Source organism: Pyrgilauda ruficollis, unplaced genomic scaffold (assembly GCF_017590135.1).
Source record: "Pyrgilauda ruficollis isolate IOZ18807 unplaced genomic scaffold, ASM1759013v1 scaffold113, whole genome shotgun sequence".
Classification (NCBI taxonomy): domain Eukaryota; kingdom Metazoa; phylum Chordata; class Aves; order Passeriformes; family Passeridae; genus Pyrgilauda; species Pyrgilauda ruficollis.
Window position 1 is genome coordinate 563,965 of NW_024509544.1, and position 26,180 is coordinate 590,144.

The 26,180-nt window shown below is 46.9% G+C and overlaps 1 protein-coding gene across 8 annotated transcripts in view; it reads right to left on the minus strand.

The window, feature by feature from the left end:
* NSD3 (nuclear receptor binding SET domain protein 3) overlaps positions 1–26,174 on the minus strand; it is a 37,791-nt gene extending 11,617 nt beyond the window's left edge. The window contains exons 1-16 of one of the 8 annotated variants that reach the window (XM_041479559.1): positions 26,008–26,174; positions 19,705–20,432; positions 16,947–17,015; positions 16,273–16,432; positions 15,713–15,867; positions 14,945–15,448; positions 14,042–14,168; positions 10,701–10,801; positions 8,269–8,314; positions 7,634–7,764; positions 6,961–7,089; positions 6,219–6,345; positions 5,637–5,834; positions 4,381–4,551; positions 1,781–1,930; positions 635–691 (exon numbers count right to left, since the gene is read on the minus strand). In XM_041479559.1, the coding sequence (XP_041335493.1) occupies positions 635–691; positions 1,781–1,930; positions 4,381–4,551; positions 5,637–5,834; positions 6,219–6,345; positions 6,961–7,089; positions 7,634–7,764; positions 8,269–8,314; positions 10,701–10,801; positions 14,042–14,168; positions 14,945–15,448; positions 15,713–15,867; positions 16,273–16,432; positions 16,947–17,015; positions 19,705–20,388 (2,809 nt within the window). In that variant the 5' untranslated portion in view covers positions 20,389–20,432; positions 26,008–26,174. The other 7 variants (XM_041479574.1, XM_041479563.1, XM_041479542.1 and 4 more) reach the window with 7 other exon arrangements.
* Positions 26,175–26,180: the final 6 nt, after the last annotated feature.

Consider the following 26,180-nt stretch of genomic DNA (forward strand, 5'->3'; position numbering starts at 1 on the left):
CATTACACATACTGTAATATTTTATACATGTAGGTATATAAAATATATATACATGTGCTTATATGTATATATATTTAAAAATCAACAAGATTTTGTGGCCCAGATGGAAAATCTGGGAGAGACTTGAGAGTATTCAAACCAATTTTCAATCACAGTATCAAAAGAAGTGCGACTTTCAAACTTTTATCAGAAAATCTTGTTCACCTATAGACTTCCCAAAATATCATTGCATTAATTGTTCACTGCATGTTACAATAAGCATTCCTTAAACAATTCAGTTGCATGACCAACACTGTATTTCCTCTGCTAAAACCAGTGAAATCCAGTCACATGGATACTCCAGAGCTCCCAAACCCATAATGAAATTTTTGAAGTATTTTTTGCAAATGTAATTTCAGAGGAAATACAGACAAATTACTGAAACATTATCCAAGATGAGAAAATGCCAAGAGATGCAAAAATCAAACAAAATCAAACACAAAACTTTCAATGCTAAGCAAGAAAAAACCCAACATTGCTCTCGGGATGCATTAGGCAGATATGGCTCAAGCTAAGCACAGGGCTCAAAATAATTCTTGTTTTCAGGAATTACAGGACTACTGCAAGCCATTGATGTCACAACGCTGACAGCGACCTAACTTGGGCTGGGAAATGGGGCACCGGCTCTGAACGCTCCCGGGGAACCAAATTTCTGTGGGGAATGAAATACCACAGCTGAGCATTGCACACAGACAGCAGGAACTGCCCCCAGGGGTCTGCAGAGCCTCAGCCCCCCTGGAACCAGGAACTGCCCCCAGGGGTCTGCAGAGCCTCAGTCCCTGGAACCAGGAACTGCCCCCAGGGGTCTGCAGAGCCTCAGTCCCTGGAACCAGGAACTGCCCCCAGGGGTCTGCAGAGCCTCAGTCCCTGGAACCAGGAACTGCCCCCAGGGATCTGCAGAGCCTCAGCCCCTCAGGAACAGGGAAACTGCCCTGCAGGGATCTGCAGACCCTCAGCCCCCAGGAACTGGCCCCAGGGATCTGCAGAGCCTCAGCCCCCAGGAACTGCCCCCAGGGACCTGCAGAGCCTCAGCCCCCAGGAACTGCCCCCAGGGATCTGCAGAGCCTCAGCCCCCTGGCAGCAGGAGGTGACCCTGTCCGGAGCTGCGGGGTCCCTGCAGGGTCCGAGCCTGGCTGTAGCAAGGACCCATCCCCAGGGGAGGGGACAGGCATGGGGCACTCTGGCTCGGTGGTGGAGGAGGGACACGAGGCTCGGGGACTTGTGGGGACACACTGAGGCCAAACCTCCCTGCCCTCCTGCTCTGGCACTGTCCAGAAAGACACGGCACCCACCCTTGTCCAGCCCCAAATGCCCTCTCTCCTCTCAGGACCTGCCCAAAGTCCAAAGCAGCACATCCCCCCTCTGCTTCCAATCTGTTTAAGAAGTGGTTTTACATCAGCCAGGTAAATACTGAACTGCAACAATATCGAGATTCATTTGCCTCCTCTTCACACTGCTGTGCAAACAGCTCCCGAACCTGGAACAGCCCAGGCCAGACAGAGAGTGACCAAATCTCTTCCAAGGAGAATTTAGAGACAGCAATTATTTTAAGCCCTTTTATAATTAAAAAAAAAAAAATTAAAAATCGCCAACAACATGAACACAGGCTCACAAAAACCATGAGTGAAGGTCACTGAAAGCAGTCAGTGTCAGGGGACAAGCAGACATTTCTCCGTTGATTTAGAGAGAAAAAATAGAAAAAGCGAAAGTAAATTAAAGAGAAAGAAACTATTTTGGTTACCTTTCTCACATTTCTTTTTGGAAGCTGACGAAGGAGGAGGAATCATAGGTAATTTCATCAACTCAGCACGATTTGACTCATTCAGTAGGTAGTGGGACTTATAGGCATAGGAACTGAACAGGGGGTCTGAATGGTCCTGCACTACCAGCCCTATACGAAACAAACAGAAAGAGATGAGTTGCAATGAAACTACCCATGATTCCATGAAGGAAAAACCAAATACACCCAATGAACACCTCTAATGCGTTATGTGGGAATGACAAAAGGATAAAATGAAGAAAAAGGAAAGTCTGACAAAGTTTCTGTGCTAACAAAGAGGTTGTGCTGGAGAGACTGAAACTTAACTGGAAAATCTTGCAATGAAATAAGCTGTTTCTAAGTGGAATTTCAATTGGTTTTTTACCCTTCATGTGTGCATTTATAGACAAGCACAAGAAAAGCAATAAAGTTTGAATCCATGGGATCCTCTCTCCTTCCCACAGGGCAAAAAGAAGCTCCTCTGCAGATCTGGGGTGATGACCACTGCAGCTGGGCCATGCTCTGAGCTGGGGCTACAGATAGAACAGACGTTGGGAATGAGAACTCACCGTCCCACTCCCTGAAAATCTACCCCTAAGATCTTGTCTGTGGAAGTGTTTTGCCTCTGCAATTGTGCTGGAAAGCAAGAAGGAGGTCAGTGTTCTGCAAGGCACCAAGGGGGAAGCACAGATGGAGGTTCTGCCCTAGGCTGTGGTGGTGAAGCTCCCCCTGTCAGCCCTCCCAGGGCTGCTCCAGAACAATCCAACTCAGTTCTCTACAAACTCCATTCCAGGCCTTTGCAATTCTGTCCTGCACCAAGAAGAGCTTTTCCTCCTTACTCCAAAGAGCCAGGCAGCCCAGCTGAGAGCCCAGAGCTGCGGAGCAGAAACGCTTGGCCAGTAACTCATGGCAAGAGCAGAGCAACTGAGCCCCAAAGAAACAGCAAAGATCAGCTACCAAGAGAGCCCCCAGTTCTTCCCCTGAGGGACACACAGCTGAGGGCTGGAGAGAAGCTCTTGGATGGTGCCTGAAGCACTGCTGTAAGAAGACTGGGGTCAGCCCACCTGGACACGCATCGTGGGGAGGATTCCTAAAGCAAGGGAACCTACACATGCAAAGAGGTGAACTGCACCCTGCTGACTGGAGGGTTACTGCAGGCTGGTGAATAAGAAGTCTTTAAATATCTTGTATTTCAAGTACCTCACTGTAAGCAAGTTTGTATATCTTATAGATTGTCTTATTCCTCACTTCAGTAACTGCATCTAAACACAAAGTCTCTGCTTCTGATAGCAACTAACACTAATTAAATCACCATTCTCACAGAGATGCCCACGGATTTCTGAAATGTTCAGTTCCCTGCTTCTTTCTGAGCAGGTGACTCAGTGCTCCTGCCCCAGGCACTGTCCTCAGCACTCTGGCTCCTGATTCCAGCCAGGCCTGGTGGACACAAGCCCCACAAGAATGCTCTAGAGGAACAAGTACAGAGCTGCTCTAAGACACAGGATTCAGGCAGTGGCAATGGTTTGTAACTGTTCAAGTTCTCCTAATTAAGATCTGGGGAATACTCAGGACAGGGAATTCCACCTGCCAGGGCATAAGAGGTTATTTGGATTGTCAGGAGAAAATATAAGACTTGTGCATGGAGCCAGATGCAGGTAAAAAGAAAATTACTAAACAAATGTAAAGTGGAAGAAAAAAAAAAGAGCATGAAAAATTCCTTCTGCATTTCTTGCCATTCTGAGATGTGTAATTATTCCTCTGCTCTTGCAAAGTCAAGCCAAACTAAACTTCCACCTGAATGAACACAAATGAAAACAAGTAACTTCAGGATCCAGCTCACTTTCATTTCCCTATTAGTGACTCAAAACTGCTGCAGAGACCACACCCAAAATAAACTGCTGGCATTCTGTACATAGTTCCAACAGAATAATGGTACTTTTGAATCTTGAGACCAAAGCAACTGCTGCACCGATATTTTTTTAAGCTGCTCTCTAGCAGAACCCTGGTGACTGAAGAACCATAAAAGTAACAAGTGGGGAAAAAAGTTAAAAATAAAAAGAAAAAAAAAGAACTTTGACACATGGAAAAGCTCAGCATGAAATCTGCTCATACAGTACTGCTAAAGGTTTTCTTTCCAAGTTCTCAAATGTGAAGGCAGTTATAAATTCAATTATTCTAGTTCATGAGCAAATCCCACTTTTCAGCCTTAAAACTTAGACAGTTGTAAGTTTGTAGCAGTGAAAGAATCTCCTTCTGCATAATACAGTGATTAACAACACAGCAGCCATTCTCAGCATGAAAAGGCTGGAATGGGGGGATTGGGATCTGCTTTCCCCTACTGGCAGAACAAGTGGACCTGAGTGCCTAGTGCTGCTTCTGGTATCAAATGGACCAACACAGTGAGTGGAATCTCAGGAGAACTGCTGACCAAAATAAAATAAAATAAAATTACATAAAAAATCCCAGGCAGCATTTAACCCCAGCAAGCCCTAAGGGAGGAGTTCCTCATAAAACACTATTTTTATCACTAAACTGCACAAATGACAACAGAACTATAAACAGGGAAAAACCAAGTGTCTCACCTCTTGCACAAACGAAACAAAAGCCTACATTTACAGCTGATGAGGAGTGAGTCCTTTTGGAATGGTTACTACAGATGAGGATGTGGGATGACACAAACAAGCTTCCTGCAGCAATGCAGCCGTCTCCAGAGTGATAGGCCACGGGGCAGCGCAGACATCTCGCCATGCGACCTGCTCAGGAGACAGCAAAGGCACCATCACCCAGGGTCACCACTCAGCTGAAAACAGCCCTGAGGACAAGCAGTGCTCAGGGCAGGACAGGGCACAACGCCCCACAGGTAAAGGCAAAGCTGGGTCTGTTCCAATGGCAGTACTGGGAAAAAAAAAAGAAACAACTACATCTTTATTCTAAAGAAAGTTTCATAAATATTGCCCCTTAACTTTTACTTTAAAATTGTTAAGAAAAACTTCCATCATTATACAGGCTATTTGTTTGCTTTAAAGATTTTAGTTCATTTCTAAAAGGATCTTCTTCCTTGAAAAACAATTGTTCACAAGGCCACTACAAACTGCTTTCAAAAATCAACATTCTTTGGCCTCATACTGTGAACCCTTGGCTTCCATTAAACCCAGCACCAAGAGCTGACCAAGTGTGTGTGGATCCAGGTACACCCCACACTGTCACACTGCCAGCTGCTTCCCACCCATGAGCTATGTCAGCTGATGACCTCAGCGAGGAGGAAACCCTCATTCCTTGCTGCATGCTGGGTTAGAAAGAGGAACTGGATGAAGTGTCATCACTGTGATGAAGTGTCATCACTGTGATGATGCAGCTGAGCCTCCTCCCTGCCCAGCTGCCTGAAATTTGGGTCTCCTCGAGCCAGGTCTCATAAGCTCTCAGAGATCTATTTCACACCCAACATAGCTCAGCTACCTCAGAAGGCATAAAATCATCAGGATGGCTTCTGTGGTAGCATTGGAAACAAAAAGGTTTTAATAAAAGGCAAAATAACAAAACTCTTTACAGAGAAAAACTGAGCCAGGTGCAAGAGGTCCTCCTGCCCTTGGTAAAACACCTCACAAAAGCAATTAGTTTCTTTGCTCTCTTCTTTTTCTAGTAAATTACTTAGGTTGCACTTTTTGATTTCTGTCCAATTGGCTATCCTTAAGTTTGAGGTGAAGTCCCCCAAGTCCTATGAGATGCCTTTTCACCTACTCAATGAGACAAACTTCTGGGCTTCTTTCCTTTCTAAGGGTACAAAGGATAGTTTTGCCACTCCTTCAACAGGAGGGCACATTCCTGTAGCTGGCCTCACCTTTGCTGGCTTTGTGCATGTCCTTGTCCATGGAGCAGGCGGTGCAGCAGTGCTGCGGGCAGCGGAAGCCGCGCGACTCGAACAGCGCCGTGGCGAACTTGCGCACGCACGCCTCGTGGTAGAACTTCCCGCAGGTGCTGACGGAGCAGCGCTTCACGTCCTTGCCAGGCAGCTTGCAGGAAAAGCACGTGTGCTCTCCTTGGAAGAGAAGGAATAAGGAATGCGGACTGTAAAAGCCAACTCTGACATACAGATATTACCCAAACAAATTGTGAAGACAATAGGTGTGAGCAATGCAGGATCCTTCCTGTCCGACAGGCTGGGTGGTTACTGTGGTCCACAGTAACACTGCTCACATAAAATCTCTTATTCCAATTAAAACCCTATTTTTTTTTTTTCTTACAAGGCACTTGCTAAATGGAAGTTGAGTATCTGGTCTCAGAGGTTAAAAAAGCAGCGGAATAACCCAAACTTACTCAGAAACCCTCAGAAAGCACCATCTTGGTTTGCCCTGACCAGAATGTGGCTCCTGAGCAAAGGGGGAAACCCCTCCCAGTTTTCCAGGCACAGGAACACACTCACCGTTCTTACACTCGGTGCAGATGAACTTTTCCTCAGGCATGGCCTTCAGGCCGAGACACTCCAGGTGGAACATGCTGCAGCACTCGCCCTCGCAGGCCAGCAGCGACTCGCCAGAGCTCTCACAGATCTGCAACAGGCAGAGAGCTCAGCAGGGAACAGGGCACCCTGACATGCCAGTGACTGCCAGGAGCTAACAACAGGAACTGCCTGGAACTGCTTCAGAGTTAGGGTAAGGCAGAACTGAACCTGGCAAGCCTCAGGGTGAGGATAATCCCAGCCCTCCTGCACTTTGCTCTGGGGTGACAGCGTGAGCCAGAGCAGAGACAGGAGAGGCACCACAGGGTCCACCTGCCCTCCATTTCTCAGGGAACAAGCTGTTCTTGCTCATCAGGTCCTTTACTACTGACCAGGGAACTGGACAGAACATCTCAGGATTTTTCTTTTTAAACACTAAAAAGTTCTCACTCTGTCCTATCCTGACCAACCATGTGGAATCTTCAAATGGAGCAGAAAATGACATCTACTTTTTCTACTGAGGCTGGCAGGTATGAATTAGACACCACCTTAGCTGATGAGCTTTCTGGCCTGCAGGAGGGCTTAGGAATCATTTAATATGAATCACTTCCAGAGCATAAAAACTCCTAAAAACCTGGATATTTTATCTGAGAGGTCAAATTAAGAAAACTAACAGAAATAGGGGATACATATTTAGTATCCATCACTTCCCAGTATCACCAGTTACCTGACAAACAGTGTCTTTTTTACTTGTTCCAGTTCCTCTCCTGGATAAGCTGGAGTCCACAGACTGCACATCTGAGGCATCAGCATCAGCAGTGGCTGAGGGGCTGTCTGAACGCTTCCCAAAACTGCCCTACAAAGAGGAAAAACCCACAGCTCTCAAACCAGACAATGCCAAACCACAACCACACCAGGGAAAATATTTCTCTCACTGTTGATCAAAAGACCATTTGGTAGGTCAAGAGACACAAAGGTCCTGGAAAGGTGCTGAACTTCACTGGGATGACACAAGTGCTGCTTTCTTGATATATTTCACCTGTACAAGCCAAACACCATAAAGAGCTCTCTTACTTTTCCAGACACTCTTTGGAGTTACACCAGATACAGCAGCATCTCCCAATTCCCCAAGAATTTCAAACCTTCCACAGAGCAAACCATGATCTAAACCAATGCTTTGTCAGACAAAGGAACAGGAAAATTTTTAAGTAAACATTGTATTTTTATAACAAACCAGTGGAAGGGATTAGAAGTAAACAGACTAGGTTTTAAGTTTTCAGACAATAAAAGACTCAAAATTTGTAGAAAATAACGTTCACGTATTTAGCAATAATCAACTGAAAAACCTCTTGTACACTGACACCTTGTTCAGGTTCCTGTGAGAACCAACACACCTTTACCTGCAAATCATTGAGTCCTCTGGAGTCAGAGTCAGACGTGTCCCTGTAGGCTGAGCTGGTCAGTTCCATGTCTGTGGAGGCACGACTTCTCTTCTTTAAGGGTTTACAGGAGTCTGAAATCTCACTGGCACCTTAACACAACACGCTAAAATTAGTTTAATACATGTTCACAACGTTTTGCATAAACTTAATAACGGAAAGAAAGATGAGAGCTTCGATTCCATTATCTGCCTTAATTTTCAGTTTGTAATTTTGTTACTAGTTGAATTCTCCCTGAAAATTAACTGAAAACCAGCTTAGGCAGAGCTTTTGACAAACTTTTTAACATGGTGACACAGCGGATGAAGGCAACAAATTGTCTCTAAGGGAGGATAGAACCTTAGGAGATACCCTCTTCATCATCCATCTTTACCTTTGGCTAAGCAGAGACTTTTAAGAAATGCCCAGAAGGACTTGGGGGCCTACAGCACATGAACAAACACCATCCTTCCAAGATCCCCAAACTCAGCCCATCCCCAGGGAAGTCGAGCTCAGCCCCTCAGAGCACCAACATCGTGGCTCACATGCAGCAAAGCTGCTGCCCAAGGGCCACAAGCCACCAAGGCCAGTCGAGTTCATTTTCACCCGTCACTCACCTTTCTGCAACCCCGTCTTCACTGCTGCCAGTGGGACAGCTTCAACCTGTTTGAAAGGAAAATCCACAGTTAACACCAGAGGAAAGTTTCTCCCTAGTACCAAAAAGCAAACAGGTCAGTTCAAGGGGTTAGAATTCAGGTGGGAGCTGCCATCCCCTCCTCAGCCCGAGCCTCCGCGTCCCGCTGGATCCACTCCTGCCTACGCTGGTGCCCGCAGCCCTGGCAGCCACGGGCCACTAGCCAGGTCCTTCCTCTCTGCCTTGGGGCAGGAAGGTGACAGGAGCGCTGTATCCGTGTCCAGCAGGCAGGAGCGGGGGCCCTTGGGCAGCCACCCCTGGTGCTGTGCAAAGCCCAGAGCTGTGTGAGCACCCGTGCCCCTGGCAGGGCTGGCACTGGGCTGGTGAGGCACAGTGTGGGGCCACTCGGTGCTCCCTGCAGCTCCTGCAGCCCCTGCTCCCCGTCTAGAGCTCTGCACGGGCCCGCCCGGGTGCCGCGGTGCAGGGCTCTACACAGCTGGAACTGCAGGGCACAGCTGGAACTCCAGGGCACAGGCATTCAGCAGACAAATGCACAAGGTTACAGTCTTGCAAAAGCACTTCCAGGCCTTGACCCTACGGAAGTTTAGGAACTGTTCTGCCAACACACATGGAAGATGTGGGAATTTGGTGACTGGGTAATATTTACAGAAGAAAGCTGTTGCCTAAAATCCTGTTTTCAAGGTTAAGAATTACAGGTTATTTCTTTGCAATGTGGTTACATATGCATGGAGAAACACATTTAGTAAATATTTAAGGATTATTCTATAATTTTTTTAAAAAATATTTTATTTTGTTGTACAATAGGTAAAAACATACAGTAGAAGGATTTGTATAGGATACATTTTGTAATACAAATATAAAATCTAAACAATCACTTTTATTTCTCCACTAGTCACTGTAACAGTAGCATCAACATTTTGTTTTTCCCATTAATTGTACTCGTTCCAGTTATAATTTTATACCAAGTTGTTGCAGACTAACTGGGGAATCAAGAAAACTTGACTTTGGGTAACAAATATTGTTGCATAATTGTAAGAAGTTAGTAAGTTTTCTTTTTTTAAATTTAACTTAATACATTCAAGGTTTTGCGCATTACAGTGCCCCTGGGTTTCACTTTAGTCAGATACTTCTCCTGAGAAAAGCACTTTAATTAATGTCCACAGACTGAGTCAGCCAGGTAAGAGAAGCACATGAAGCTACCTGGCATCCATGAAGTTCATCTTGTTGGTTCTTATACCTTTGTTAAATTAAGAAACCTTTACAAACATAAAACGACTCTTTTGAAAGGGGGAGGCTGCAACAGCTCGTGCCAAGAGGCTCCACGGACCACATCAGGTGTCACACACCCAACACTTTAATTGCTTTAAAGTTTCAGCAAGAAACTGCCTCGAGCTGGAGCACTCCTCTGCTGCACAGCAGTGCAGAAATGCTGCAGCATCAAAGGAAAAATAAGGGAAAAAAATCCCAAAAAAGCAACTGAGTTCACTTTCAGTCTCTGAAGTGAAGGAAGTGCAAAACAAAGCGCAAAGGGTAAAGAATAAATTAAAGAGATAAAAATATTTTTTCCCCTTCCCATATAAATCTTCATCCTGACTGTCCCTCTTTAAAAATTCTCACTGGGAAAAGCTAAACTATGAAACATTTATATAAAATTCTCAGCTTTCAGACAGAGGTCCTTGAAGTGGGAAAAATCAACCATGCAAGGAGAAGAACCAACAACTTTGACAAACTTGTTTAAAGTGTATGCAGGTTTTAGTATTTCTGTCCATCCACTGCACTCTCCTACTCATTTCCACGCAGAAATTTTTTATCATTAAAATTTTCTTAAAGCAACAACATTTGTCTGTCTGACATCCAGATTAAAGGAATGCCCTGTACACGTTAGAACTATTTCAGGAAAAAAATGGTATATCCCAGAACTGTTTTGCTGATGTCTGCCAACATGAAAGTCTGACTATTCATCTTTAAGTGAAATCATTCTTGAAGTCCATTTTCAGAAGTGGTCAAATTAATCACTCTAACTTCATTTGAAAAACAAAGCCTCAACACAAACCAGCAGCTAAATCAAGAGCCAAAGGAAGGAACCTGGTGGCAATTCCATCCAAGAGAAATCACTGAAACAAACCCATTTTGCTCAGAACAGAAATCTCAAAGGAAACATGGCAGGTTCATTAGGAGTCATCCATCACTGCGTGCCCACTTCCATAGCCTGACTGATACTGAGAAGATGCCAGTAGCAGAGTCACAGCAATGGCATTGACAGGGGGATTTCATGGAGGATAGTCCAAACCGAAACCCGATGGGGAAAAATGGAGAAAAATAAAAAGGCACCAATATAAGCCACAACATTTATGAATACAATATATTTTAACTCTCTACATGGAGGAAGCCAACCTGCTCCTTTTTGATCTTCTTCTTTGGCACAACTTCGGTGGATTTCTCAGACTCGGAGCGGGTTCGAATCGATCTTCTCTGTTGCTTCTTTTCTACAGAACCTGAAGAAGGAAAAAGGTTTCCATTATATGATTCCTTGTATTTCTGAGGTACACCAAGATGTGCAACACCAAACCAAGAGGTAAAGGAACGAAACCAAGACTTTGTCCTCTTTTGAATGTTTTATTTTTAAATTCAGTTCCAAGCTATTGACCAGCTGGTGCTGTGGCTGCAGACACACATTCTGATTCCAGAGACAGATCAGCTTCAGAAAACAGACACAAGTAACAGACTGGAACAAAAGGCTGGAATTCAGATTAGGGCAAACAGATTTCCATAATCCATAACACACCTCTCAGGCATGGTCTTCACCTGGGTAATTCTGAACCAAACAGTCCTTCTTTGGTGTTTTGGGAAGGTAGCCACAACCAACTCCTTGAACAAAAACAAACTAGAAATTTCAGACGCAAAGCACAGCTTCAGGATTTCCTCCAAAATGCCAGATCTCTGTCCCCCTCTGTGGGGTGATGGCCTCTGTCACATAACTACAGCCAGTCCCACCCTGTACCACCTGCAGCCACACCAGACCTCAATGCCCACCTGAATGTTTCGAGGTGAAGAAAAACTCAGCACAAACAGAAGCATCAACCATGATGTGTTACTGTTGTTAATGAATGTGAAAAACAAGTTTTTAAAAGTATTACCATAGAAAACAAACTCAGATCAATGAAGGTTACTGTGACATTTCAACAGATGAAGAGGGAGCTATTGGGGTTTTGGCAACTAAAGCTGGCAAAATCAACATTCCTTTCTGTGCTCCAGCACCTCCCAAACAGGCACACCGAGCACCATGGACACGACACTCAACACCATGGGCAGCTGCTGGAACAAGCACAACACTCTTGGAGCTGACAAAACTGGCACCTGAGGATTTACAATGAGCTGCTGGGAAGCATTATGCTGGCTTTTCAGTCTGGGAGGTTTCACCTATAGAAGACACAATTGGGAAATACTTTGTTTTCTTCCAAGCAAAACTGCAAACTCTTGGGGCTGACTGTATCAGATGGATGCACTTTTAGGAGCTGTAAACCTGCCTGGTCTTGTCAGAAGATCAAGTATCTAGAGACACACATGGGCTTGAAGCAGACTGAAAGACAGCCTTGCAAAAGGACTTCAGAGAAAAAAAAAGAAAACTCCTCTTGGTAGATTGGATGAGCATTTTTCCCATGGCTGCATGGCTCAGGAATGTCTCAGTAACTAAACTACACAGCTGGAAAAGTTATCATGTTACAATAACTGGATTTCTGAGGGGAAAATTTTGTTTTATAGAGGGGAAAAACTTTTACAGCATATTAATTAATGAATAATAGATATTAGTTATTAATAATTTAGAAATTAATGACTGAGGTCAACAACCATCATGTCTGTCCACGTGTAACTTCTGGTTCCAACAGGCCCCATCCCTTGAGGAACTTGCACAGCAGCAGTGGTTCTCCACATCAGAGCTGGGAAATAACTTTTGTCACTTTGCTGTGTGACCAAAATCCCCTGAAGCAGCTTCAGGTACATTTGAGCAGATGTGACCAACAGTTACTTTATGGAAGAATGGATTTTCTCCCTATGCTGCCCCGCTGAAGCCAAGGAGATAAAATCAAGCCCTGGATCAGAGAACTCCAGAACCAGAGTGTCTAATGCTGGCTGACAGCAACATTGACCACTGCAATGGGCACTTTCTCCTCTTCCTGCTCTCCAAGGATCCAGTCATCACCTTCACAATGCTCCCATCCCATCTTCAGGTATATTTTCATCCAAAGTTTCAGGACAGATGTTGGACCAGCCCTCCACCTTGCTGGAGATAAATCCTAGTTCAGTGTCTGCAGGCCAGAGGCACCAGGGATTCCCAGGGCTGCTCTTGCAGTAGCAGGTTTCAAGTAAGGGAATTATCTTTCCAGCATTATTGAATTCTGTGTATCTAACTGCAGGTTATCAATAAGGACTCCCAGAGTCAGTCTGGGAAATACTTTACCGTAAAGGGATTCTGAAGTTCCACTGACCTTACATTTGAAAAAAGGACTTGGCAGTTATGTTCCACAAGAGGGGACCAATAACTGGACTTTGGAAATGGCTTTGAGAGTGACTGGAGTGTGCACTGCAGGTAAGCTCAGGCACTTACAGGGTGTTAGCAGGTGGAGTGTTACGTATCCAAAAAGCCTAAGAAAATGAAAAAAGAGAGGCTCAGAATTCTCACCCCCTACATCTGAGGAGCCATAGGGAAGCTGAAGCCTTTAGATCCCAGGTGAGAGAAGCAGAACGGCGATGGCCTCTCCTGCTGCAAGGCAATTCAAGGAGCCACAGCAACCACAGCTGGAAAGAACCACCACTGCCAACAGCAGGGGAATCCCCCCTCACAGCAGGAAATCCAGAGCACATGGCCTGTGTGCTCCCAAATGCTCCATAAACCAGCATAGCAAATGACCCTGCCTAAAACCATCACACAGAACCTGAAGTGTTTGCAGAGGACTCATGGATGCTGACCACTGAGATTTCTGACTCTGGTTCTCATCTGTTTTGTGTTTGTTAAGGGAGAAATAACCAAATAGATGAATAGTTAAAGCAGAAGTGACACCTGGCAACATTATGAGATTCAAATAGCTCATTCGAGGTTTTCCCATTTCAGGCCCAAGTTCCATTATTTGCTTCAGTGGTTCTTCTCCCTCAGACCTGATAGCTCAAAACTCACTGCTTTATGATGTACCCCCTGAGATGGTTTCAGGAGGCAACCACTACCTCATTTGGTCAATGGAGTTAGTTGAAGCAGTTTTTAAAAAATTCCCTGTTTTTTAACAGGTCACGCAAAAACGGAACAACAAAGCCTAGGAGGTCTGCATCTCACATCAGACATTCCCTACTGAAACGTGCCACTTCCTGACTCTTGTGCTTTCATGACAGCTCTCATATTTTCCATTTGGGACCAAAAGTCATGGCAATACCCTGCTAACACACATCCACTGGGTTGTCTCCTAAACCAACTTGCCATTGCTCTGCACAGGACATCATCCCTTGAGTATGTTGACTCAGGCTGTAAGCTGCAGACACAAAGTTCAGAGGCCAAACCACCAATCCCACCCCACAGCCATGCTGTGTATGTTGGCTCACCATGTGTGACATTAGCCATGCTCATTACAATTACTATGTGAACTGAAAGATGTTCATAATTTTTAAGTAATGAGAAAATGCTGGGTTTGATATTTGAATTCTCATGCTGTGGGCTCAGGTTCAGACCAGGATTGCAGTTTCCCTACCTGCTGCCCCAGAAGTTGTCTCAGGAGAGGACGCGTTTTGCACCACTGCTTTCTCACTTCTCTGAGCTGACGAAGAATTAACTTTCTCTTGTCCTTTGACACTTATTTCTGTTTTGTTACCAACTCCCTTGAAAAGAAAAAAAGAAAAGATTGTCTTCCCCTGTTACAAAGGTGTGCTGCTACCAGGTAACAGGCCTGCCCCTGAATCTCAGAATAGAAACAATCAATGCTCTCCAACCCAACACACAGACAGGATTAATTTACTATGGAGCTGCTTCCCTGCAGGACTTTCCACCCCTCTCAATCTCCCCTCACACACAAGGAAAAAATAATTCCAGTGACTTTTCTAAACATTACCTTCTCTATAGGGTTTAGGATGAAATAAACACTCTCCAGGTAGAGAGGCAGAAGGAGGAGGCAGAGAAATAGTCCTAAGCCTTTTCCTTACACTGACTGTGGGAAGCTGCTGTGCACCTGAAGGAAGCTCAGAGGCAGAACTCAATTTAAAAGTCTGTTACACAAAATGTAGTTATTACTTTTTAGTACATTATTAACAGCTTTGTCATCTGTTTCCCAAAAAAAACACTGACTTTATCAAGAATTTTTGGATTATTTCAACTAGGAAGCTGAAGTTAAACAGCTTTAATATTTTTAATGTGTTACAAACAAAAATATGGCCATCTGTAGGGAGCTGCTCTGCCACCAGCAAAACAGTTACTGCCAGAGCTGCACTGAACGTGGGGCTCAGTGCACTGAAAGATTCTATTGTCACATCTGTCTGTTAATCTCTCCAACGAAAGGAACATGGGTGGTGAAAGCTTGGTGGATACAGTTCAAGCTCCCCAGTAAGGCAGGTTGGGATAACTCAGGAGCAAAAGAGGGGTCACTGCACCAAGCACGTACCTTGGTGGAATAAACAAATTGATCGATGAGTTTTCCATCCCCGGCAGCATTCTGAAGGGCAAAAACCTGTTCAATTTTAACAACCGGAGACATGTTACACTTTTGCAGATCCAGGTTGTGCATGGTGATGGAAGCTGGTAGGGATTTCCTAGCTGCAGCTGTTTTCCAGGCGATTTTCACGGGTGGAGCCTCCTCCTCCTCCAGGCTGGAGTGCCTGCGCTGGCCCTGCCGGCGCTCGCCGTGGCAAGGCGACGAGCCTGCCGCCACGCCGGCGTGCTCCGGCTGCGAGCTCGGCGCCGCCTTCGGCCGCCGGTTCTTCTTGGCCTCCGATTTGGAAGCAGCAGTCTTTTTGGCTTTGGCTAAAGCCTCTTCTGGTTCTTGGTCTACGTAAATGAAGGTGTACTGCTCTATCCTCTCTTCCCGGGTCATTTTCAGCGCCTTCTCGGCGTGGGCAATGCCAATGTCCCACTGCGCTCGCTCCCTCTGCGGCCGCGGCTTGCGAATCTTAAGGGACAAGACAAGCAGTTGGTTACACTGAAGATTTTGCCACTCCAGCACTTAAACACAGCCCTGAGTGTCTCTGCATCTCTCAGGCAGCAGATTGCAGCCTGCTCTCCATTTACAGGGTATTTTTGACACTGAATGTGGACGCCGAATTCCCTGCCGGTGAGATGCAGCCAGTCCTTCTCAGGGCAAAGCCCTGAAGAGTTCCAGACCTGCCCCGGAGCATCTCCCTTACAGAGATGATCCCCCCAGTGCCCCCTGTACCTTCTGTTTCTCAGAGTGGTTGCTGGCTTGCTTGGCTGCCTCAGCCAGTAACTGCTCGTACTGTTTGTGCCCTTGGTACTCCCGGACGCGCTTCTCGTGCACCCAGGCCCGCTCTGGCTGGTTGCTGAAGAACTGCACGTGGTATTCCCGGGCACCTGAAAGGGCAAACACCGCTCAGCAGTTGTACCAACACTGCTCTGCCTGCTCAGCTCACACCTTCCTCCTCCTCAGCCCTTCCTTCCTGCAAGTGGTAGTACCTGGCCCAAGTACAGAAATACAACAGGCCATATCCAGAACAGTTTGGGATGGATGCTTGGGACATCCTGCCCACACTGAACTCCCACACTGACTTGAGAAAAGCAGAAACACCTGTGCACCAGCCTGTTCCCACAGTGCCACCTCCAGAGGTCACGTACCAGGCACTAGTTCTGTGTGTGCCAGGACTGTCCTGTTCAGCACACACAGAGCAGAATCCACCCTGCAAAGGCAGTTTAGAATGCGGATATTTTTAATAACAGCTACAGACACCTGACACTCTGGCAAAGAGCTTCCTCCCTTACCTCTTGTATTAATTTTGGTATGCACGTCAAGCTGTGGATCACACGACACCATGCAAGGCCACCACGGGTACGTCCCCACCTTGGACCAAACCAGATCCCCAACCTGGAACTTGACGTCGTGGGTGACCTGCGTTGGAAGGGACGGCACGAGCTGCTGGACCTGCAAAGGAAACACCAGATTAAAACCACAGGAGAGGATTTAGAGCACTTGGAGATGCACACACCATCCACAGGGACTTGTTGTTGTTGTTCTCTCAGATATCCCTGAGGTTCGATAATCCAAGATGAGAAAAACATTTCTTAGAAACATGAAAGAAAGGAGCTGCACACAGCTGGGATTTACGTAACAACATCACCGACAAACTGAGACACAAAAGAGCAACTGCCACCCCCCAAAAAAAGGATTCTGCTTCCTAAGTTGATTAGAAATACTGCTTTTAGGATAAAATAAAGGATTCTGCTTTCTACGTTGATTAGAAATACTGCTTTTAGGATAAAATAAAGCAATAAATCCAGTACAATAAGAGATGCGTAGATGCAGTAATGAAAGTAATAAGAGTTTAAAAGAAAAGACAACTGATTTATCAGATAAATTAAAGAATCAATGGAAGAAACAGTCCAAAAATAGTGACATTCTCTGAGTTCCAAAAGTGTTAATTGGTGCATGTACTAACCGGGGCTTCCTCCAGCACTGCATCTTCTCTTGGTCTCTCAGAGAGTGTGCTAAGCCTCTCGTTTGGTCTCTAAGAAATGGGTAACAGTGAAGAGAAAAAAGGAAAACAACACTTACTGTAAAGGGACAGTAAAGCAACAGAAGATAATAGTGAAACCAGGCAGAAAAAAATAATTCACAGAGAGAAAGGCAGCCACGAACCCAGAAAATGTGAATATGACTGACTACTCCTTGTACCCAATTAACATAGTAACATGACAATAAAGAAATACCTGGTCTCCCCTACACTATTTACATTACTATCACACCTGAATATAACTATGTTCTCCTGTAACAGATGACAGAAGAACATACATTCAGAAACAGCAAACCCAAGTAACTTTCCACCTAAAATAACACACAATTTCCAAAAACCAGAGAACCCCATGTGAGGATATCCACAGCAATCTGGTGAGTCTCACTGTACACCAGTTATTTGCAAGAACTGCAGTACATTAATTATGCTAAATATACAACATGATCATTGTAAAATCGATGTTATATTGCACAGAGTTGACAAATATATTTGGAGGATCAAAAGACCACAACACAGAGCAGAATCAGCCAGAAGCTGACACTGACGTGGGGTGGCCATGCCAGCGGGTGTGAGGGGACAGGGGCTGAGGTAAGGGTGGGCTGGGAACTGTCTCAGGAGACAGATGCCACACACTTGCTTTTCCTGCAGCAGAGAAGTCAAAGGACTCAAAGAGCAGCAGAAGGAGGTGTCAGACACAAGCAGTGAGGAACTAATAATGCTGACTACCCCGTTATTGCCAGGCCACTCCAAGCACAGACCCCACATCAGTCCATGCTCCAGAGAACTAGGGGACACAAGGAAAGGGACAGAGCAGCTCAGGTCAGGGGTGGCACAGCCCAGTGTCTCGTCTGGAGCTGGCTGTACACAACCACCACTTAAGACTAATCACGTTGCTATTTGCTGGGCAGAAATTCTTCCTCCCTGCACAGCAGGAAGCACAGCACTCTCTGCTGCCCCTCTTTAGCTACAGGGAGTTAGTGAAACCTCCCCTCTGCCAGGAGAGCTGGGTTCACAGGCTGCAAACTTCCAGCTCCTCACAGAACACAACTACTGAGCAGAGAGGTTGATTCTCAAAACAAGGATTCAGAGCTTGAAGTTCACAACACTTCCATTTTAAATCAGCCTCTCCAGTATGGCCATCCCCTCACAGTCAGTGGATTTTCTCTGAAATTACAGCATCAGAATAAGGAACAACTGGTGACCATCTGACTTGCCACAGCCTCGTTGAGTGCAAAACTATAAAACAACCTCAGTTGTACCAAAAGTTGTTCCTATGAAGATGATCCCAAGTCACAAGTCTCATACCATTAACACTGAAGATGACAAAAGTGTACATGAAGATGAAATTGTGCAGTGAAAAGCAAAATGAAGGGACAATGCACCTGGGACTGCCCTGGCAAACTCATACTGAGAACCACCAGCACAAAATCCTGCTCCTGTCAGAGCAGGCCATGTCTGAAACAGGGCTGGGTAACACGAAACATTTATTGCAACACCACATTTAGAAAGGGAAATGAAAGCAACAAGGAAGACAATAGCAAGACCAAGATTTCTGGTGAACTCTGGATGACACACATGACTAGGAGCTTGGAATTCAAGATGCAAGGTTTCAGTTCAGTCTGTGAGAGACAGAAGATTCCATTTTCATGGTAAGCAGGTAACAGAGCCAGAGGGACAGGCACAGCTGAAGCTCCAGGAGTAGAACAGGAGTCACTGGTGAGAGGGGAAACAAATGACAGCCTGATGTGGGGGTGATGGAGCCTGGCCAGAAAGCAGATACAGTGCAAGAGAGACACTGCTCAGGACTCAGCAGGACACAGCAGCTCCTACAGCCACCTCACAGGGGCCCCAACAGCACCTCCCTGCAGCACAGAACCCACTGTACCAGATCAGAGCTGGTGCCTGCAGGACAGGATCTTCTCCCTGAGAACAGCAAGGACCAAGGGCTTTCATAGGCCTGACAACAAACTCAGCTAGGCTCTGTAACAGCCCAGCCTGCGCTGGGCAAGTTCTGTCCCTGCCAGAAATGGCAACTTCCCCATTCCTGGCACTTACCAGCCTCTCTGCCACCCATTCCCTCAAACTGGGAGAGGCAGAAACCAGCACCACAGAGGTGGCAGGAACAAGCACGAGAAATGGAAACAGAAGTACAGGAGTGGCTTATGAAACTGAAAGAAAAAGAATGAGAGGGCACCAAGGTAATCTGGGTCTTTGATTCCCAGAATCTCAGTTAACACCACCTGATGTACATCCTCTGGACATGGACAATATGGTACAAGATTGATTAATGTTTCACTGCTGAATACCCCAAGTAACCTCACTTTCCACTCAACAATCTAGCACTCTTTCGAGAGGCAATTTTAGGAATGTGTGAGCTTTCGTCCAGAAGTTCCATCTTCAACACTGGCCAGAGCGTAGCAAACTCTAAACATGCTATAACACTAAACAATATTTAAAAAACAATATATAACCTTTTCTAAAATTTGTTTTTCACATGAGCCTTTAAACCAACATTGCATTACCTACAGACACAGCTCCTGGCAACCTCATCCTGAGGCTCTGACGAGTAACTAAAGCCTGGTGACTCAGCGTGCACACAGCCAGAACAAGGACAAACCTTGCTGGACACGCTCTCCATCAACAATACCAGGTGTACAGATGGCTGAATTACCATTCCACTTACATTTTGCTCCTCTGGTTCTAATTTTGGAATTTTGTGCGACTTGCGCTCTTCCGATCGGGAAGAGTCATGCTTGCTACTTTTTTTCCTTTTCTCTTTCCTCCCTTCATGTTTTGCCTTAGCGTACTCCCTCGCTTGGACTTCATTCAACAGGTCCCCACACAGGGAGGACTCAAACAATTCCCTGCCGTTCTGGATAGTTTTGGTTATTTTCAGTTTGATCTCTGGTGAGCCAGTCTTCTTTGGAATCCCCACTTGTGGAGCTGAAGGTGGTGGCGGAGGCGGCGGCTGGGGAGGGGAAGGTTTCTCCACAACTTCGTGCGGCCTGGCGTTGGAGTTCTCCAGCTGGTAATACTCCGGGGGGCTGAAGTTCCTGCCCGTCCCGAAGCCGTTGGCCGATCCGTTGGGATACTGAGAGTACGTCTGGTACTTGGCTTGGGGCTCGTACATGCTGATGGCAGGGGGGTACCCGTTGGTGAGGGGGGGCAGCTCCTCTGCCGTGGGTGTGGGGTACTGGAAGCCTTGCTGCAGCGCGGCCTCGTACGGCGTCCGGCCCCCATCCTCGGCAATGTCACTGCTGCCGTCAAAGGCCTCCTCTTGGCGGATGTTGGCCGAGTCAATGAGTTGAGGTGGTTGCTGAATTGTGTTTCCCATGATCCCTTGCATGAAAGAGAAAGAGAAATCCATTGTTCTGCTCCAGCATCCTTAGCTTTCCCTTTTTCTCATAGGGCCTAGAGGCAGGGGAAGGGAAATAAGAAGTCAGCGTAAATTCAATAACAGTAATTAAGCAAATCAAACAGTTAAGGAAAAAAGTGATCTCAAGAACAGTTTTCCCTTCTATTCAGCAGCCACCCTCACATGGATTTTGGATCTCAAGAACACTTTCCCCCTCTCTATTCAGCGGCCACCCTCACATGGGTTTAGAGAGGACCGGTGTTACTGAGCCTTTACAAAGGGCTCCTGACATGTCTTTCATCGGGCAAATTTCTTCTTTTCCAAGATATTTCAAAAAATATCAGAAGCACCTACGAGTGCTTCAGAACTATAAGGCCAAGTATTACAAAGTCAGAGTAATGGTGCCAAACTCCCCAGCACTCTCTACAGGCTTCATAGTCATGCCCTTGGAAGGGTTATTCCAGCCTGAAGCACTGGACAGCATTTCACCCTGCAGCAGATAAGAGATACCAAGTTGTCCTGACACAGTCACTGTAAACTGCACAAACCAGGAACACCACAGAAAGACAAACAGAGAAACCTCTTCTCCTCCTCCCTCCCCAACTCCTTGCCAAAATTTGAGACATGAGCAGCCTTTGGGCAAGCCATAGGATGCTCTGAACATCAGCACAATGAAAACAAGTGGGTCATTCCACCTTGGCCACTGGGAAACCAGTGCCCTGCAGCAGCCTCAGATGGAGCTTCCCAACCTCCTCCCTCCCCAGAAAAGCAGGGTACAGTTTGCATGCACTGGCTCCCAGCAGCTGTGTGAGGAGGGTTATTCTCCTGCCCCTCACACCTTATTTTAACATTAAGCACTGCATGGTTCTGAACCTCAGCATCAACAGACCCCCAAACCCAGAGGTTACTCACTGAATGAGATTCCACACCTTCAACTTTCCAGGGCATATTAAAACACCTCAATCAGACTCAAAGTTAGACTTCCAAAGCTCAACTGCAGGCTCAGAGAAGGCTTTGGCATTCATGTAAGCAGCTCAATGTTCAACAAGAAGCAACAAACAGTGACCTGACCTGCAGGTAAGAAACACCAGTTTGCTTCCCACAAGGTTAGTTCAGCCTGTCCAAAGCAAACACGGCCCCATGGTATTTGTTCTGCCTGTGTGGGCACACAGGAGGGTTACTGTGCCCTTTTGGTCTGGGTTAGAAATGACATTAATGCATCCCACAGACACTTCTTCTAAAGGAAACCTCCACTAAACCCGGCCCACATGCAATTCTCACCCTCCTAAAGCCATGCATCTCAATACCTTAGCTAAGAGCTTTCCTAACACTGAGAACTTCCCTCCTCTAAGACTGCAAAAAGTCACTGAAGTTCCAACAGCAACAAGAACTCTTAACAGATTTGTGCTGGATGTTTTGGGGTGATGTTTTTCAATGATCTTCATGCTTAGATTAAATTGATGCTTGTCCTCATCTTCACTGTCCTGTGAGATTGACTCGGGCACGTTTGTAACTGTAATTAGGCAATTCAGGGCAATAATAGCACAAGGCTCTGCAGCAGAATTTTCTCATTGCAGGAACTTTTAAACCTTGGGGCCATGAAACCAACCCTTCCTCCACAGCTCTGCACATCAGCCAGCAAACCAACACAAGTGGCACCGTCAGGGGCAGCAGATCTGAGGAGCAGCACTGGGATTGCACAGCAAGGCCAAAAACCCCAACCCACCCCTTTCTGGGAAGAGGAAGTGGGACTGTTTGTACAATTTACCACTGAATTGTTACTTTCCATCTGCCAAACCGAAGAGCAAACAGTAGATTCTCACACTAGGTTCTATTTTTCGCTAAAACCAGGTTCAATCTTTTCTTCTGAATACTCATAAAAAATTCTTGGGAAGCTGTGGCAGCACTTCAGGAACATCCACAGCTGGAAGGGCACAGTCCCAGCTGCCAATGCAGCTCCCACGGGCTCTGCAGAGGTGGCTGCCCTTGTGCTTTGTTTTGTTACATGACACAAGTGTGGATTAATGAACTTCAAAGCACTGCATTTACACTGGATTTAGGAGCCACCGGTTAAAGAACAGAGTTATGATTTGTTTCCTTTTCCTTCGTTCTGGAGCTCACCTGTGTCACTCAGCCTGTGCTGTGCTGCACAGCTGGGACACCCCATCCCAAACTGGCTCCTCAGGAGTTCTGTGCAGGCTGAGAACCAGGGCCAGGGCTCCAGGAACTGCCCCAGCAGCCCCAAAGCACCGAGGCTGTTCTCTGCCCCCCACAGCACCGACATCACTGCCAGCTCCTTCCTGCCATCACTGTTAACACACCCAGACCTTCCCACTCTCCTTGCCCAAAATTCTGCACCAGTGGGTCAGGCCCCACATGCTGCCCAGTGAAGTGGCACCTGGGCAGGATTACAGCGGGAGGACAGGCCCTAGAGTGACCCACAAAACCAGGACACAACGGGGAACCTGAGCACAGGAATCTCAACATCCAAACCCAAGGAAGGGTCACTTTGTGTATGTCCCTCCTAAGCACTGATGTGAAGGACACCCCACTGTCACCACAGAGAGCAACAGCAACACCACCCAGACCACAGGGGAACTGGATTTTCAGCTGATCTTGCAGAAAAGTATTCCAGAATAAATTATTCTCACTATGCAAGTGATTACTCTATGAACCCACTGTACAGTTTGGCTTCCAAACATGACCCATAACAGATCCTGCACTGATACAACACTGGAGATGAACAGATAAAGAAACAGTTTCACCACTTCAAGGTTTATAGGAAATGGACACTTCACAACAAACAACTTGAAATCAACAATGAAACAATTTGAAATGAACACTTTCAAAAGTGAAACAGTATTTCCTAATGAGGGAGTTTCCTCTTTGAAGGCGAGAGTCCCCCATTCTGTTCTAGTCCTTTCCCAGGGCAGACAGGGACACAGGGCCATTTACAAACACTGAGACTCCACACACCTTCAGTAAATATTTTCCTGTCCTCCATGGGAGAGTCACAATTCAAAGGAACAGAGGAAAAGGTAAATGGAAAAATGTAAGCAGCACAGAATAAGGCAGGTCAGTAGAGCTCTTCCTTAAGTGAACACTGTTAGTTTCAGTTCCCATCCCAGGCTTCCCAGCTCAACTGAGAACAACTCAAAAAATCAGCTCCACTCCAAGAGTGAGTGCTCAGTGAGGGGAAGGTTTTGCAGAGATTATGGATCCTCCAGGTTCACCTTTTCACCAACAACTCCACTTACCTAAAACCAGTTTTAGCATGAGTATTTTTTAAACTTTGCTCTCAGAAAACAAGACTTGAAGTTCTCAAACCTTGCTTCCATGCTGAATTGGACTAAATAACAACTGACCTCAGATTATCAAACAATTCCAGTCCTGGGTGGTCACAGCTTTTCTTATTCCCAGTCAGGGAGCTCTGTAGGTTTGGATGAGTCTGGCTGTGGCCACAGCAGGGAGAAACACAACAGCTACTGATGAAGTCCAGCACACACTCATTTTAAACACAGGTTTCACCAAACCTTTTCCTATCCTTTTCTGTTGACAGTGCCCACCCAGGGTTAGTTAGAGGTAAGGTGTTTTTTGGATGGAAGGTGTGTGCTGTGAGGCAGGAGCTGGCCTGCTGACTCCCTAAGGGAGCTGGGAGCACTGCTGTGAGTCAGCCATGTGTGCTCAGAATGGTGTCACTGCCTCATCACCCTGAGCTGGGCTTTCTATCACCAGCCTCAAAAGCAGAAGTTCCAGGAAATCTTTATGTCCAAATACCACTCAGTTCCTGTCCACACAGACCTAAACAGAGAGATGCAAACCTCTGCTGACATCCTACTCTGCTGACCCCTCCTTACCCCAGAGATGTTTACTGCCATTTCCTGTGCTGTTTCATCCCAAGGCACCCAAGCTGCACTGCTGCTGCTCTCGTCAAACACCCAAGCAATGCAGCAACTGCTCTCAGTAGCTGTTCACTGCTGCAGGTGTTTAGACAGACAGACAGACAGAGCTGCCTGGCTGGACAGGCCGGGTGTCTGAAGTGATGCAATGGCTCCTGACCTCTCAAAGCCCTGAGCCTGCAGTTCACACACACCCCTGCAGCTCACTGCTCCCCTGAGCTGAGCACAGCCACTGCTCCTGGTCACATTAACCAGAGGGACACCTCTGTCACCTGGAACATCATCCCAGTGGGTCAGAACTGTATGAACTGCAGAGGGAAATAAAACAATTGTTCCTACTAATCCCTGCATTCAGTCTGTGCAATCTGCTTTGTCCCACCCTTCTCTGCATGCCCTTAACAAATCCCCAGACAAAGCTCTGTTTGCACACATTAAAACACCAAATTTTCACCTGCACCTGAGTCTTTAACAGGAAACCCACAGGCTGTGGGTTTTTCCTGACTCCAGCTAGACTGAGCTGTTCCTCCTGGCAGACACCAGTGGTGAATCAGAGGCCTCTTGACAAACTTTGAAGCATGAGGTGAGGCTGCTTCCCTGTGCACCTTTGTAAAGGTGTTTTGTGTTTGGTTTCTGAATGCCAGGAAAAACAGTCACGTCTGTAACTGGGTTTGATAAGGGCATTTGGAAGAAGTTTCCCACGGTGCTGTGGAAAGAAACAACTTGGACAGCAGAGAAAAGGGGTTTGTCTGAAAAAGGAGCTCAGAGACCCATTGGTATAGAGAGCCATGGGATTCCAATGGAAAACATGGAGCAAAAACTCTGGATCTTCAGGAAAAGTCACGGGCCAATACTGCTATGAAGCCAGAAGTCAGATATCACAGCCAGGGCAAGAACCACAACGTGTCTCACACAAACCTCCTCAAACTCAGGCAAAGGCATGAAACTGGAAACTGCAAAATATGTTTGTATTGAAACTAAACATACAGTCTTTGACCACCATCCTTCACTCTTACCCTGCACCTTCATAAAGCACATGCCCAGGCTTTGGAGCAAAATCCTTCCAATCAGTTCATAAAAATAGTTAATAATAATAAAAAAAATATAACTACCAAAACATTCGCTGTGCATCTCTGCAAAAGGTCACTGAAAGACCTGAACAGCCATCAAAACACGCTACAGTTTTCCCATCAACTATAACTACCGGCTACTTAATACTGTCCTTCGGGCTAGCTAACATCTGTAGAACCACGCCATCATTAAGACTTTTTAACAACAAAACGCACCGAAACGCCCGAGCTCATCGACAGCGAAACGAAAACACAGCGAGACCACAACAAAGTGCAGCACAACGCAACAGCACCGCAGAAAAATACCACCAGAGCGACAACAAACCCTGGGCTGATGCGCAGCTCTTCCCGCGCGCAGTAAAACGCCGCTCCTCGAGCTGCGGGGGCCGCGGCACGGTGACACCGGCGGGCGAAACCCCGAATTTCTCGCCCGCAGCACGTCGGGGCTCGGCCCCGGTGAGAGCCGCGGGGCCGGAGCGGGGAGCGCGGGGCCGGCCGGGGGATCCCGCGTCACGGCGCTGAGCCGGGGCCTGTCCCGAGCGGGCTGTGCCCTGACCGGGCTGTGCCCGGGGCCCGGCCCCGCCGCCCCGGTGCCGCCGCAGCTCCCGCAGCAACATGGCGGCCGCGGCCCCTCCGCCCCGGGGCCGCCGCGGCCCCGCGCTCACCTTCAGTCAGTTCCATTCTCACGGCCCCGCCGCGTCCGCCCGGCCCCGCGCAGACAAAGGCGGCGGCGGGGGCGGCGCGGGGCCTCCGCCTCCTCCTCCCGCAGCACCAGCAAGGCCGCGACGGAGCCCCGGCCTCGATTTCCGCGCCCCCGCCGCTGGCGCCGGCTCCGCCC